This window comes from Leuresthes tenuis, unplaced genomic scaffold, assembly GCF_036924035.1.
Source record: "Leuresthes tenuis unplaced genomic scaffold, fLeuTen1.0.hap1 SCAF_12, whole genome shotgun sequence".
NCBI lineage: Eukaryota > Metazoa > Chordata > Actinopteri > Atheriniformes > Atherinopsidae > Leuresthes > Leuresthes tenuis.
The window spans coordinates 19,821,533-19,837,312 of NW_027325366.1; the positions used below are offsets into that span (position 1 = coordinate 19,821,533).

Genomic DNA, 15,780 nt, shown 5'->3' on the forward strand with positions numbered 1-15,780 from the left:
ATCATTAATGCGTGGGGTACAAATAATCCATTGTTTTAGTGATGAATCGGTTGATAAAAACACTTTAAGATTACAGATCCAACAGGTCCAGCATTTATTTTTGTTTTCACATCTTAAGCATCCTACAGAAGATTGTCATCCTTCAGCTATTGTGAGGAGTTCGCCGTGACTTACTGAGATTCTGTAAGTAACGTAAGTAGTTATTCACATTCATTGCCCACTTTTAAGGAAAAGTGTTTGGTCTACAGAAACAAACTCTTTGTTGTTGACCACTCTATCTTCTACATGACTAAACAAGAACCGGCAGCAGGGATTGCAGATTATAAATGTGGCGTGCTACCTTTAGGGGATTGGTGGAAACTGGCTTTTACTATGAGGCTTAATGATACAAAGGAAATTTGCAGACAAAATTCAATGACCTGAACATCTCAATTTTATATATGACAAATGTTCCCCAGGGCTCCACCTGCTGGATTTCTATTATTATTTTTTTTGTTGTTTTTTTTTCTATGAATATATTAGCTGTTATATTGCCATTTCTGCCCCACTGAGAAATTTCATCTGTCACCAAGACCCATTTGTCTTGGTGTGTTTGTTTTGTAATAATACTATTATGAGTTTCAGCTGCAGTCCAAAAGGTGAATTTAGATCAAGGTAAATGGAGAATAAATGACGGGTCGCTCTTCAATAAATACAACATGATCAGGGACAATCAGTCAAGTCACTAACTTATGCAATGCCAAACCTTTGTGGTTACGATAAGTAATGCATATAAAACGTTATTGTACATTCTTGTTCCAATACTTAACTGCTGTCCTGCCTTCCTCTTCCACAAATATTGAGCTAAAGCAATTCATACCGTACATGATGTGATTTGAACATGAAAAGACAAAACTACAGAAAATGATACAGAAGAAAACAGGCTACAGCTGCTCTTTAACACTGAGTGTTAAATCCAAACATGACACAGGGGAAAACACTATGAATTCACCCAATATCTCTACTCATTTCATATTTTTAATGACAGTTTTTTATATACAATCTTGAAATATTTTAAATTAAATAGTGTCAAGTGTATAGTGTATATATAGTGTATAGTGTCTAAACAACATGTTATAAGTGGAGATAAAGCTACAATTTATACAATTTTAGATCAAGGGTTCACAAAATGACTGAGAAAAAAATAATTCTTTAAGCTTGTATTTAACTTGCCAAATACAGTTCTTCCTCTTTCTTCTGACCTGACGTCTCTTGTTAGTTCCTGAGTGTTACTGCTGTAACAAAAAGTTCATAAAATACGCATGTCACACACAAATCTGTTTTTCATTGTGATCCTTATCTCCAATCTTTCAAATTTCATGGGCTTTACAGCAGGGTGGTGATTAGCACCGGCTCCTCACAGCAAGAAGGTTCCTGGTTTAAATCTCATCTGGGGATTTTCTTTGGAGAGTTTGCACGTTATCTCCGTGCCAGTCCAGGTTTTCTCTGTGTAGTCCGGCTTCCTCCCACAGTCCAAAAAAAAAACATGCATGTAAGATGAATTGGTTCTTCTTAATTGACCCAAACTACGAGTGTGAGCATGCATGATTGTTTGTCTCTGTGTTGGCCCTGAAAAAGACTGGCAAACTGTCAAGAGAAAAGTCAGAAACTGCTATTTTTTAAAGTTATATCATCTACTGAATGAATAGATTTCTGTAAGCATGTGAAATAAATGTGTTGGAGCAAGAAACTGTTTATTCTCCTCCAAAGTTAGTGTAGTGGAAGTAATGCAAACATAACAATGAAATACGGTGCCTCTACAGAATGCAGCGGAAATATCTCCAGTTACTGTCCACCACTTTCAAATCACGTTTTATTCAACATGAATTGTACCCCAGGACTCTATTGTAGGTATATGTAGCACGAGGGAAACGCAGCACTGCGATTGGACCAGCCCCTTCTTCAAACCCCGCCCACCTTCCCGGAACAGGAAGTACCTGCATGTTGCTGTTGCTGACGTTGGTGCTGTCTGAAGTGACGATGGCGTCTACAGATCAGTCGCTCCTGGACCTTACAGACAAGGAAACCCGGGAGAAACTTTCGTATTGGGACCGCCGCACGGATCCAACGGCTCCCCTCTCGGAGAAACAAATGGACTCTGTCCTGGAGATCCGAGCTGCGGCTGAAATAATCCCCGTTCCTTCAGAGGTGAGATGGGACTCAGCTAGCTGGCTAACGAGAATGCTAACTTACAGTCTAAACCAAGTATATGTAGAATGCGCCTCTGTATTAACGTAACCACCTCTCTGTTATGTTAAGATAACGTTCCGAATGGAAGCTCAGCTGGTATGCTTCTGTGCTTGCTTGCATTTCGCACCTCCAGGTCAAGCTATCCAGCACGTTAGCTTCAGTTGGAGGCTTGTTTAGTGTGTTTGGGACCAACGAGCCCTGTTTTGTGTTGCAGTTGCCCATTGAGGACTTGTGCAGCCTGTCGTCTCGGTCCTTGCAGTCCCCGTTTACAGCGACTGTACCCGCTTCGACGGAGGACGTCCTGCTGAAAGGTTTCCAGATGCTCGACATGGAAAGCGACAGGATAGAAACTGCACAGCAGGTGACTGTCGATGCCAGCAGCGAACAGTATGCAGCCAGTCAAACATTTATTCCCAAATTAACATGCACGGTTTTAACATGAAGACGTTTTCTTCTTCTTCCCCTTTTTTCCCCCCTTTTCTTTAGTTTTTTGCTTGGTTTGCCAAGTTACAGGTAAACATGGACCAGGATGAGAGCTCAAAATACAGGTGCTTCACACTTTTAAGTGATTCACTTAAGCTATGGTGTCGTGCTGTGTGACTTGGCTGGGTCTTTATTTCTGGAAGGGGTGTGTGAGACAAATGCTTTTTTTTTTTTAAAGGGTGAGTCTGAAACAAACGGTTAGGCATGACTTGTAAACACAGTGTTCTTGCTACAGCGTGGAAATAGTGTCCAGACTCCACCTGTAAATGTGTGAACCCAGTCCCGTACGACGTTGTGCCGCTTTTGCCGGTAAAATCCCTTTTTAGATCTGATTTCTGATGTGCAACGTGCTGTTGTAATCCTCACCTCCTTCGCTGTGTAGTCTTAGCAAAAGCAAACAAGTGGTTTCTGTGTTTCCCTTTAGGAGAACCAGAGATGAGCTCCACCGCTACCAAGAACAGTGCGATGCTATTCTGAAAGACGTCAATGCAGCTCTTGAGCACTTGGACTCTCTTCAGAAGCAGTACCTGTTCGTGTCCAATAAGACCGGCGCCCTACACGAGGCCTGCGAACAGCTTCTAAAAGAGCAGGTGATGTGCGCTTAATTGCTGTCAGTGTCCGACATGATAACCGGATCAGTGGATAATATGTACCAAGTGCCATGAATAAATGCTTATCAGAATATAGATTCCTCCCAGGCATTCTTTTTGTAAGAATGAAAGATCTTGAGAATGTGTTTTGGAGCTTAAACGTGCACACGCTTCCAAATCCGGGTAAATGTGAGTCATCAGGAAGCCTGAGCTGAAATGACCTGTGGCTTTAACTGTGCTGTGTTTGCTCTCCTTGCAGTCGGAGCTTGTTGACCTCGCAGAAAGCATTCAGCAGAAGTTGTCGTATTTTAACGAGTTGGAAAACATAAACACGGTGAGCTGCGCTTTGCATCTTCCTACAGTTGATAACTGAGCATGTAGCACCTGTGTCAGGGAGATGGTTGATTACATATAAATGCAGCTGCTTATGAAACATTAAATATAAGCTTTAGTTCAAGTTGACAAAGAAATCAACAGAAACTTGTTGTTTTTTGTTTTTTTTCCCACGTTGTGTCTTGACCAGCTTCGAAAGCATGAGCAAAGCAGTTGTGACAGTGTTGACGTGAAGTTTGAAATTCACTTCAAGCTGAACTTTTCTCCTTTTTCTATTTGCAGAAACTGAACTCCCCGACTTTATCTGTAAATAGCGAAGGTTTTATTCCAATGCTGTCCAAATTGGATGACTGCGTTGAATATGTTTCCTCTAATGTAAGTGGCCTTTCATCTCATTTTAACGTTTTGTACCCTTTTGAAATGCAGAGAGTAATTGGCATGTTTTTAGTAAAGGTTGAACATTATTACAATGTGCCAGAAGTCTGTATTAACAGCTGAATCGTGCTGTCGTTGTAACATATTATATGCACAGGTGTATGTGATCCCTCCTAACGGTGTTCGACATCTGCTTATTTCTGTTGATTACAGCCCAATTTCAAGGATTATCCGGTTTATTTGGCCAAGTTCAAACAATGCCTCTCCAAAGCAATGCACTTCATGAAGGTCCATATTGTAAACACTCTGCAGTATCTCACCAGCCAGTTAACGAAAAGGGTAAGGACAGCCACACGATTCCCCGTCCGACAAAGTTCAAAACAGTCAACAATAGGAATGTGAGAGCATGTGTATTTATCTAGAACTTTTCATAATGAGATGTTTGGCACGGAATTTCCATCATTTTGGTGTTTCTTGTGGGTTTTGCAGATATGATGCCAGTTTTATTGGAGAAAGGGAAAACAAATGCCAGAATTTGAATGTACAGCCTTCATCCGGTGGCTCTTTCTTCTTCTTCTTCTTCTTCTTCTTATCCTTTGATTTTGTTTTTTTAAAAAGAGTATGACCTTGTTATCTGAACTGACAAAAAAACTGTTGCTGGCTAGTATCATAAATAATCCATTTCCATGAACTACCAGGCTGACACAAGGAATATATATGTTTTTATAAACTGTTGCACAGTTAATGTTGTGAGGGTTACAGTAACAGAGTCAATTAATGCATTGTAATACTCTGCAGACCGACGCTGATGCAGCTTTGCAACACCTGTGTGAAAGTTTCAGTCGGTTGTTGGAACTTTTTTTTATACTCACGAGTTGTTAACGAACTCTCTTTCTCTCTCCGCCACGTTGACACGAGCTGAACTAAACATCCAGAGTTAGTTTGGGCTTTAATGGCAACCAACAACTGGATATAGCTCGCTGTAGTAGCACTTAAGCTGCTGTTTTGTTGTTTATAAAAGAATGCAGAAGACTGTTTTATCGGGTCTCCGTTTAAAACAAGACTCCACTCATTGGGAGTGGATGGATGTAGACGGTGCGATGCCATAACATGTAAATAATTAAAAAAAAATAGCTATGCAAATAAATGAAATGATGTAACTGATGATGCCCACGCATTCTGCACTTTTAAGAGCTGTGTGCTACGTCTTGTGACATCTATGCACAAAACGCTCGCCTTAAAGGTGCAGTGTGCAGGGTGGAATGACAAATTCTATGGAATCAAACTGCACATTGCAAACAACTTAGGAGGTTACCAACTACCCCCGGAGGCCGCTGAAAGTAAATGTAGTGAAAAAAACCGAATTCCTTGGCTCATGTAGTAAAAATGACAAAAAAAAAGTGGTATTTTTGGATATTAATTGTTGGGTCAGAGGTCACGAAAACACAAATTCGACCTGATCTTGTGATTCTACACTAATGAAAACAAATTGAGTGTAAAAAGGTTTCTGCCAGCACCACCCTGGATATGACCTGCTGGAACATACTGTTGCAGTAAGAGTTAAACATCAGGATTTGATTGTGTTTGCTTTCTTTCAGGATCCTATGGGTCTGACTAACGCAGACAACGCATTTACACTCTACTATGTTAAGTTTAGAGCAGCTGCACCGAAAGTTAGAGTGAGTATAAATGTTCACGACTAACTCAATGTATGCAGCCGATTCTTATTGTTCTATTGATGATTTTCTCTTAAAATTCCTTCCATCCAGTCACTGATTGAACAGATCGAGCAGCGAGCGGAGAAGATTCCAGAGTGAGTGCGATCGTTTTTCCGGAACAAGGCGACAGCGCCGTTGCTCCCTCCCATAGTGTGTGTGTGTGTGTTTTTCCCAATGCTCGAAACTGACTCGTCTGTCTCGTGATGTGAGCAGATACAATCAGCTTCTCGATGAAATCCACCAGTGCTATCTTGACCAGAGAGAGCAGCTGCTAAGTCCCTGCATCACAACCACCATTACCGAGTTGACCAACCAAAACAGCAAAGACCACTGTGCTCTGGTAAGGCACGGCCAGTTCAAAGCTCCATCTGCCCTTTAGATTTAATAAGGTGACATTTCAGTTTGCATAGAATGAAACAGCGTGGGTCCTCGGGGATATTTTCTGCAGTGTTTGGAAGAGACACAAAGTTGCGCACATGATAAATGAGCCTGACCTCGGGCTTGTGTCGAGAGATTTGTCCTGTTTTGCTCCAAAGTGAATTGCTGTGCAGACACTGGGTGTGTTGTTAGTATTCCCCTCCGTCATACCTAATCTATGTAACTGTGAATTATTACACCCCTCTGTTTCTGAAAATTGGCCCGACCTGAAGGTCGGCTCAGAAAAAAACAAACAAAAAAAGACTGGTGAATGATTCTATTTGTGTCTGTTCTAAAACATCTGCAAGTGCTTCAGCGTGTGTGTGATCGGTGTGTGTGTGTGTTCGCGTAGGTTCGCAGTGGCTGCGCTTTCATGGTTCACGTGTGTCAGGATGAACACCAGCTGTACAACGAGTTCTTCTCCAAGCCTACACCCAAACTCGAGTGAGTAGCACTGCCCACCCACCACCTGTAATGACGCCTGACTGTCGAATTTAAAGCCTGAGCGGAAAAGTGAGGGCTTTTGACAGTTCTGAGTTCTATCAAGGACTGAAATGTTCTTTAATCTCTGACAGTGAGCTGCTAGAGAAGCTATGCGTGTCGCTTTATGACGTCCTCCGGCCGCTGATTATCCACATCATCCACCTGGAGACCCTGTCTGAGCTCTGCAGCATCCTTAAGAATGAAATGCTGGAGGACCACGTTCAAAATAACGGTACGCTCCAGCTTTTCCTCCTCTCAAAGCTTCTCTAATGCCATAATGTGTGCTAAGTGCAGGTATGTTTTTGGCTGTAAAGGTGAAATTCTGATGGGAAACAGCTGGAGAAACCTGGTGTTCTCCTTGCACATCTTAAGCTATGAAGGTTACAGCAGGTGGTTTTCTTTCCTCTTCATGTCAGTTGGAAGTGTTGACGGCACCTAGTTAATTCTGGCTAACTAGTTGGCCTGAATGTGTTCCTCATAACTAGAGTACTATAACAACAGTAACAATTGGCAAGTATCTGGAGAAGTCTGGAGAACGGAGAAGGAGCTAGATTTTAATGCCGTGTGTGCAAACGGCAGCCAGCCGTAGTGGCTTTTTCCGCTTTCATTCTTCGGCCTTTAAGCGTTTAGGAATTACAGCCATTTTTTAAAAATGTTGTCCTCCTATTGTTGTGGGACAAATTTTGCTGGAATTTTGACCGACGGGACGTTTCATTCCCAGGTGTTTCTTTCTTATTCATGAAAACTTAAAGGTCTGGGTGATATCATGTCCACATCCAATGGACACGGAGCCTGTAGTGTTACTGTTCACCCAACTTCAGAGCCTGTACTGTCACTTGATGTGTTCTTCCCCAGAAATACTACACCGGTTTACTTGATATGCTTTACTTATAAGGCATACTGTTTTGCTCAAGTATAATGCCCCTCCCTGCGAATCATTGTAAAATGTAACAGGCTTTAATCATATCAGGTTTAATCATCAGGCTAAACACAGTTACCAGTGTCCCGCCTGCAGCTACACGATTCAGCAGTTATACACAGTATCTACTTTAAAATCTCGTCCCTCTTCTGTGTTGCAGCAATTTCAGTAAAATTGACTTTTTGAACATCTCTGAGCTCCACATGTGCTCACACAGCCAGAGTCACATTCAGTAACTTTTTTTTTTTTTTCTCCAGTTGCTATCATTTTAAACTGCAGCTTAACACGGGTTTGGGAGCAAACCGAAACTCGGAGCAGACACAGAACCTATAACGATAAATGCCCGTCACTCACTTATTTGGGTTCCATGTCGATCTAACAAGGACCCGTTAAATAAGCTGTAGGATGAAAAAAAAACCAAGCTGACTTCTCAAGAGAGATGGTGGAAATTTGAAGATTTATCAAACATGCTATGCTGTAGGTACAATTTTTAAGAAGAAATGCACTGTTAAGCTCAAGAACCCCTAACGGCCTTGAATACAATTACAGCTCGCTAAAGTGGGTGATTACAGAATCCTTTCCTCGGTGAAGAAAACCTCCTTCACAATGCCAAGTCAAGAGCTCTCCTGAGGAGGTAGGCGAGGCCAATCATCATCAAAAATCTGTGAAAGGAAAGCTTTCACGAATGTAAACGCAGAGGATTTACTTCAAGGTTCCAAACACTAGAAGCGCTTACAAACGAGCCAGAGGAACATCTAAAAGATAGACCGCACGCTCGAGGCTTGAGAAACAACACTCTGTGGACAGATGAGATCAAAATGAACTCGTACGATAATGATAGCAAAGGGGGGAGGATTGTGTTCAGGAAAGGTTCACCGTTCAAAGCGCAGCGCCTAGTATGTCAAACAGGAAGTGTTTGACTGCTGAAAGAAGTAATGGGATGAAGTGTGCAGACCTGTGCTTCGTGCTCAGATTCTGTCTGAAGTGTGCAAAAGCTAATAGGACACTCATTTTCACAGATGGAATAAGCATGAAAACATACCACAGAGGCAACAAGAAGCTTGTTTAGGCAAATGAATGGCATGTTCGGACCTCATCCTCATACAGATTCTTTTTCAGTGACTGAAGACTAAACAGCAGACAGAGACCCACAAACAAGCAGCACTAACTGAAAGTGACTGTAGCAAAGGCCCGGCTACCTCTGATAGGCATATGTTGAGATGATATATGACAATCGTCGTCATTATTACTTATTTATGTGGCATTATTAAAACCGCAGATGTTTAAATCATTTCTTTATGATGGAACATCTTTTGACACGCTGTTCAAAGGCTTTGTAAGTTCTTCAGTCTCTCGTTCTATGTCTGTGGTTCAGACCCTGAAGCGCTTTTACACATTTATGATATTTACCCGAAAAATAGAAAGCATTATTTGTTGTGATTTTGATGTCGGGTTGATCCGTTAACTGAACTCGGTGTGCTTTTTTTTGTGTAGCTGCTCAGCTGGGCGCCTTCGATGCTGTCGTGAAGCAGATGCTGGAGGATGTTCAGGAGAGGCTGGTCTACAGGACTCACATTTACATCCAGACTGATATCATAGGCTACAACCCAGCTCCAGGTGATCTGGCTTACCCTGAAAAACTGGAAATGATGGAGGTAAGGCTTGTGTGCTTAAGAAAAAAACATGTCACCATTACATAGTTTGAGATCCATGCATTTTCTATACCCGCTTAATCCAATTTAGGGTTGCGGGGGGGTGCTGGAGCCTATCCCAGCTGTCACTGGGTGAGAGGTGGGAGTTTGTAAACCAGTCAAATCCATTTATTTTGTGGTGTACGGAGTTGTTTCATGCTATTAGTGTCGAAAAAATAGTTTCAGCTTCAGTACAACCATTTTTCCACAGTGTCGGTGTGAGGAGGCACATTTACTTTCCCAATATCTATTTAAATGCTGATCTGTTGTCGCGTCGTGTACAGTTACCAATCACAAGATTCCAGAGCACTGCTGACGGCCCTGGAATTCCTAATTGTCCGCAGGTTCTTGAAAAGGCTTTTTTTTTTTTTCTTCTCTGGTATTCTTTAGATATTCATGACTTATTTTTTTTTTTATTCTCCCAATGACTTTAATTTCATTTTATGTTTAGTGTTCAAAGACCTGTGAACTTCTTCTGTAGCTGAGAAAAAAGGGGACTCGCAACTTCTAACACCATCTCTGACTTCACAAGATGTCGTAAGGCTTTAAGCCTTATGTATATTTAAAGCCACGGAAAGCCTTTGTTCTTGCGAGATATCTCCACATGTTGTGGGAAATGTCATCGTTTTGTCTTCAGCAGCTCCAACATGTGTTATATCTGCACCTTTTTGCCTGACATAAAATCCCCAAATGCTCTTGATATTCATTTAGATGTTTATTTTTTACCTTGTGTTTAGATGCAGATTTTTTTGGGGGGCCAAGTTTGATTTTATCTGAGTCGTTTAGCCTTGGAAAAAGACTTTACTTAACAGAATGTTACGTATCGCATGCATTCATATTTGGTCTGCCCATTCCTTTTTATTCTCCTTTTTATGAATAGAAAATCGCCCAGAGTTTGAAAGAGGAGCAGATGAAGCAGATGTCACAAGAGTCCGTGTTTTCTGAAGTACAACTTGCTGATGCTGATGGGAGAAGAAACAGTAATGCTGGTCTGTGCCTTATGATTGTGACTCTTGCTTTTTAAGCCATTGATTGTTGCTACAGTTTGCCTGATGCTTCTTCCTCATACATGCACTACATCCAGGCAGTGTGGAAGCATCCCGACTGCACGCATCTGTCTCTCCTGCGGATCTGCACGGCATGTGGTATCCTACCGTTAGGCGAACGCTGGTTTGTCTGTCCAAGCTCTACAGATGTATAGATGTGAGTTTCTCATTTTTTATCAGTGGCTCATTTACTGTGCTGCAGGATGCGCGGTGTTTAGATGTAGCACATTTGCGTCTCTTATCTGTGTGTTTCCTTACACCAACTCTTGATCTTTTTCCAGAGAGCAGTGTTCCAAGGTTTATCTCAAGAAGCCTTATCAGCCTGCATCCAGTCGCTGCTTAAAGCCTCTGATATCATCCTTAAAAACAAGGTTGGCACGCATGGTTAAGCGGAGAATCTGGTTTTATATATGCCCCATTCATTTTTTTTTACTCTGATAAAAGCTGCGCGAGATTGGGGGGCCTAAAATAACCTTTTTTTGGGAACAGATTAGAAGATAAACAAATCTCTAAAGTACTGAGATATTTTTCTGTTGCTTTGTGTAATTTTACTTGCCCACACTCATCGTTATGAAAGTTCAGATGATTTTGTGCATACAGTGACTCGTCAAAACTGCTGCCATGGGCTCCTGTTAGCACCTACCTTGCCCTTTGGAAAATCAAGATAACCGATACCCTCATTCAAGCTGAAAGCTATATCACATCAAACTGTATTCTAGTAGCTTCATTTTCGTTTGTAATATAATCAATAAATGGTAGCTGACAGGAATGAGAAGAAGAAAAATGTAAGAAAACTTATTCTAAGACTCCCAGAAAGGCAAACTAAAGGACTCCCCAGTGATTCTGCACCTGTGTCACCTTTACGAAAGAGAAAGAAAAAAAACACCAATCAATCACCTCAAATTCCCCTTAGTGGGACTGGCCGAAGAGGCGCGAGCTAAAGGTTACATCGTGAACCTCACTGTACCCTGACACGGACAAAAACCGGGGCTACTCGTATAAGCAGCCCGACAATATTTCAGATTTTAAAAGCGTTCGCATGGAGAAAACATTCAAGTCTCCAAAACAAGTCCCGAAAATACTCTTTATAACTGGAATAAAAAGAAATAAAAGAAAGCAGTTGCTAGCTGTTGCACTTAACCGATTTGGTGTACTGATCTGCCAAAGTTTGAATCTCGAATTGGAGAAAGATGCAATAAAAAGCAATAATGATAAAACGATTAAATTCGTTAGCTCTAACTTTAGCTTTTTGGATGTCGGGTCGTCTTATGCTGGTCACAGTAATAGAAACTTTAATTTGGGGGACCCAAACTTTTGCACTGGATGAATATGTATCATGTAATTATACCAGTTCTCACATGGAGAGAAATGTTTTTTACAACAAGATCTTTAGCCAAAGCTGCTTTGATGGCACTCGATTTATGTATTTAATCTTGTTTTAATAGGTGACCTATTATCCTCCACAGAGGCACCAGCAACCATCCTTTATTTATGGGCTTGTCGATATTTTTGGCTAAGTGGCATCTTTGAACCTAACATTTCAAATTAAAGGAGCAACATTGTTCTCAGGGGAATATGTTCTCAACCTATTTTTGATAATGTCCTTTTCCAATCTTTTAGTTGCTTGCGGAGCAATAAATGACTCCGGCTGCCTTATTTGTCTCAGTAATATTCTCCTTCTGGCTGTGGTTAATCAGCAGTTATTAATTAGACGCGTTCCCTTATCGCCACGGCGCCTGTGCTTTTTTTGTGTTCTCTGTAGTTTGGATACTCAGCAGATGCCCTTTTGTGTCGGCAGCCCGCAGTGTGGATATAACAATGTGCTCTCACTTTCTGCAGACTCAAATAGATGGGCAACTTTTCCTGATCAAGCACCTGCTGATAATGCGTGAACAGATTGCCCCATTTCACACCGATTTTGCCATCAAGGAAATCTCACTGGACCTGAAAAAAACGCGAGGTAAGATAATTAAAGGCAGAGGGGGAACGTTGGTGTTATGCTCCATAAATCCACTCATTACATTTTCATGCTCATTAAGCAACTTGTGCCTATCACATGCACTGGTGGCAACAATTAATGTGGAAATTGTAATCCAACACCATAATGTCCATTAACCGCTGGCTCACGGGGCAGAGTGGCTCCTCCTATCGCCCTCATCTCAGTCGATGACGAGTTGAATTTGCAGCACTAGAGGGCACTCTAATTCTACACCAGTCCAGATTTAATCTCTCTGCTTTGTGTTAAGATGCTGCCTTCAAAATCCTGAACCCTAAGGCTGTTCCCAAATTCTTCCGACTTAATAGTCACAATGCCATACTTGAATTCCTGTTGGAGGTAAAGTATTTTTTTTTTTTTCTCCTTCATCTTTTATACTAAACACACCATTCACATATATACTTTGATAGCACACTGCCTAAGGGAAGCGTCACTTGATAGGGCTAAAGGCTTTTACTCTGCAACCCCCCCCCCCCTCCCCAGGGAACACCAGAGATAAAGGAGCACTACATTGACTCAAAGAAGGATGTGGACCGACACCTGAAGTTCAGCTGCGAGCAGTTTATCCAGCAGCAGACTCAGATCTTTGTGGGGAACCTTGAGGAGTTTCTCACCAAGGTAACCGTTGGAGCGAAGGCAGACGTAGCCTCGGGCGGAGATGGCACATCCTGACCTTAATTTCTTTTCTTTTTTTTCTTTTTTTTTTTTTCCAGCTTTTGAAAAGAATCTTAAAAAAAAAACCATTTGCTTATTTAGTGATCACTGAAGGTCTCAGTGCTTTACATCAAGGGTATTTAATTCAGTTGCTGGGTGTTTGTGATAATGTTTGCATACGTTTGTGTTCTTGGGTTGCTTTTTTGTTTAATGTAGATATGACTTTATTTCAAATGAAAGACAAGCGAATTGGCTGACCTAAAAGTCACATTCTTTGTCACATTGAAATGTTTTGTTTCCACTCAGGTTGAAGCTCTTAAAACAATGGCAATCCAGGGCGGTCCCACATATAGTCTGTCTCAGCAACCTTGGGCGCAGCCAGGTAAGATTTGTTTGGGGAAAACGCCATGAGCGTCACGCAGCAATTTATCAAAACCCGTAAAGTAAATGCTAGAGGGCATGTCAATGTTTTTCTTTGTCTTTTTCCAGTCACTACTATTTTTTTTTTGCCCTCCTCTTTTCAGCGAAGATCAACGATATAGTGATGGCCACCTACCGGGTGATGAAGAGCAAGCTGCCAAGCACTTTACAGAGCATGTCCTTGTACTTGGCCAATAGAGACACGGAATTCATCCTTTTCAAGCCTGTCCGGGTGGGTGGCAGAAAAGCTAGGGTGTAGCATGTACTGCATGGTTTCTTTTTAAGTTGTTGTTAAAGCTATTAGAATATCCCAAAATCCATTTGTGTGCCAATGTATTTACAGAACTGGAGGGCCGGGTTGTTGCACTCCAAGGTCCTATCTGTTTTCCCTTTTTAATAATACAAAGTGTTATTTACTTGTATCACTGGAGAGCTTAACTCGCTGTGTTTTTGCCTCTATTCTCTGAGATATTAATGTAATGGCTCTATTGTACTGAGGGATCTGCTGTCATGTAAGCAAACTTCTCATGATGTCAGATCTCATTCTTGCTATATTCTCATGAGGAGCCTGTTGCGAATTTTGGGAAGACGGCATTTCTTTTTAGAATTGACTCTTTGCGGTTTATATTTTGCTTTAACGTAGCAGGGAGATTGCACCTTTAGCTAAATTGTCAGTTGATTGATTGAACTCTTAATAGAGGCATCTTTGTGCTGCCTGTGTACTGTTTATCAAGGTGCCAGGTGAGACTGAATGAGAAAGAAACTAAATTCAGCGGTTGACATGGAAACAAGACGGTGAGGGGGACAGAGGCCAGATGGAAATGTGGTCTAATTACCTTCCAGCTCTTAGTAATATGCTGGTGTTTTCCACAGAATAACATCCAGCAGGTATTCCAAAGACTGCACGCCTTGCTTCAGGAGGAATACAGTGGAGAAGACCTTCAAATCATCGCATGTCCATCTATGGAGCAGGTACGGTACTGTGGGATTAGTGCAGCCTTTAGGCACTTTTCATAGTTTGCATAATTCTACTGCAGCATCCAAAACTGCTGCAAGCAACTTCGAGAAAGAAACATCAAATAACATACATCAGCTCGGGCACAGTGAGAACTCATGATTTTTTTTGCGACTCTCTTTCAGATTAACCTGCTGCTTTCTGTGAATAAGTAATGTTCGGCAAAGCGATGCCGGTGAACGCTCGCGGGATAGCAACACCAAGCTGCTGCTCCAGCCATAACATGGGGCTTTGAGGTTGAGTCGGCGGAATGACCAGAAAAGCTGCAGCTGTGCTGCCTTCTGGACCACGGACGGCAAAAAGAACCCCGCACAAAGCCGAAGACTTTTTGTTTTTGTTTTTTATTTCCCTGGTCAGAGGTCTGGGTTCTCAGTTTGTGGTCCGAAACAACATGGGGGGTGGAAAGAAACTGTCTGCGGCACTGAGCTGATCACTTTGTTCTACTAAAATTAAGACTGGTGTTTTGGTTAGGGTTGCTTTCATGTAGGAGAAATCCATTACAAGAGTGGATTTTTGACAGCAGTCGTGTTTCTCAACACCAGCTTGTCGGCAATAAAAAAAAAAAAAAAAAAAGGAAAAAAAGAATTTGCACTCTTGTTTGAAAGTGGGATGGGTAACGAGGACACGGTTGATGCACATCTAGACCTGCCCAGCTGTTGCTCATCAGCCATGAAGTTAATGGCCAGCAAAGGGACCGACAGTCACATGTCCTTCCTGGTTTTAGAAGGATGGCGGGAGAAATGCTGCAAAATATTTTATTTCTTTATTTTAAAACGTAACGGTAACTTTGCAACAAACTCAGTGAAGCCCAATGATGACCTGTGACTCAGCAGGTCTCCTCCTGTCATAGCAGAGTCCTCATTTGTGTTTCCCTAAACTCTCCCACGCCCTTATGGATGTATTTGTTACTCTGTTGCAAATGTGTGAGGGCAAAAAAAGAAATCTTATGTTTTATACTTGTTTTCTTTTATAACTAGCTCGATTCTGTGTGAAAGTCTGTGTGCATTTACTCAATAATTCATTTTGGTTCTGTACATGATGTGTGAATGTGTTTGGTCCTCACAGCGCTACAAAAGTAACCAGACATTAGCAGCGTAACATATGCTTTGATGCGTCTCATGTAAAATGATGTGTGGGGGTATTCTATTTATGGACATTCTAATTAAAAAAGATTAATAATGTTCTTTGGCTTTATTTCTAAAAAGCACTTAGTCGTCAAATTCAAATTCAAGGGACAGTGCGGTTCTGGTGGCTTCACTCAAATGAGAAACTGCCCATTGAAGGACATCATCGGCTTTAGGGGGTCTTCTTGGCAGACGATTGCTGTTTCGCTGGCAGCTGCCGTCTTTCCATCTGTGAGATGAAGCTTTGCTGGGACTTGACCTTCCGTGGACTGATGGTCTTTTGATAA

General features: G+C 41.7%; 1 protein-coding gene across 1 annotated transcript; it reads left to right on the forward strand.

Moving 5' to 3' along the window:
* The first annotated feature begins 1,987 nt into the window (after window positions 1-1,987).
* On the forward strand, window positions 1,988-15,552 carry cog3 (component of oligomeric golgi complex 3). Its single transcript, XM_072396976.1, has 23 exons — window positions 1,988-2,187; window positions 2,444-2,590; window positions 2,716-2,777; window positions 3,137-3,302; window positions 3,562-3,636; window positions 3,918-4,010; window positions 4,224-4,349; window positions 5,609-5,689; window positions 5,780-5,823; window positions 5,942-6,068; window positions 6,498-6,589; window positions 6,721-6,860; window positions 9,042-9,202; window positions 10,119-10,227; window positions 10,323-10,441; window positions 10,566-10,655; window positions 12,124-12,244; window positions 12,531-12,619; window positions 12,764-12,898; window positions 13,241-13,316; window positions 13,459-13,586; window positions 14,228-14,326; window positions 14,495-15,552. The coding sequence occupies exons 1-23, from the start codon at window positions 2,020-2,022 to the stop codon at window positions 14,522-14,524; spliced, it is 2,478 nt and encodes an 825-aa protein (XP_072253077.1). The 5' UTR covers window positions 1,988-2,019; the 3' UTR covers window positions 14,525-15,552.
* The last annotated feature ends 228 nt before the right edge of the window (window positions 15,553-15,780 follow it).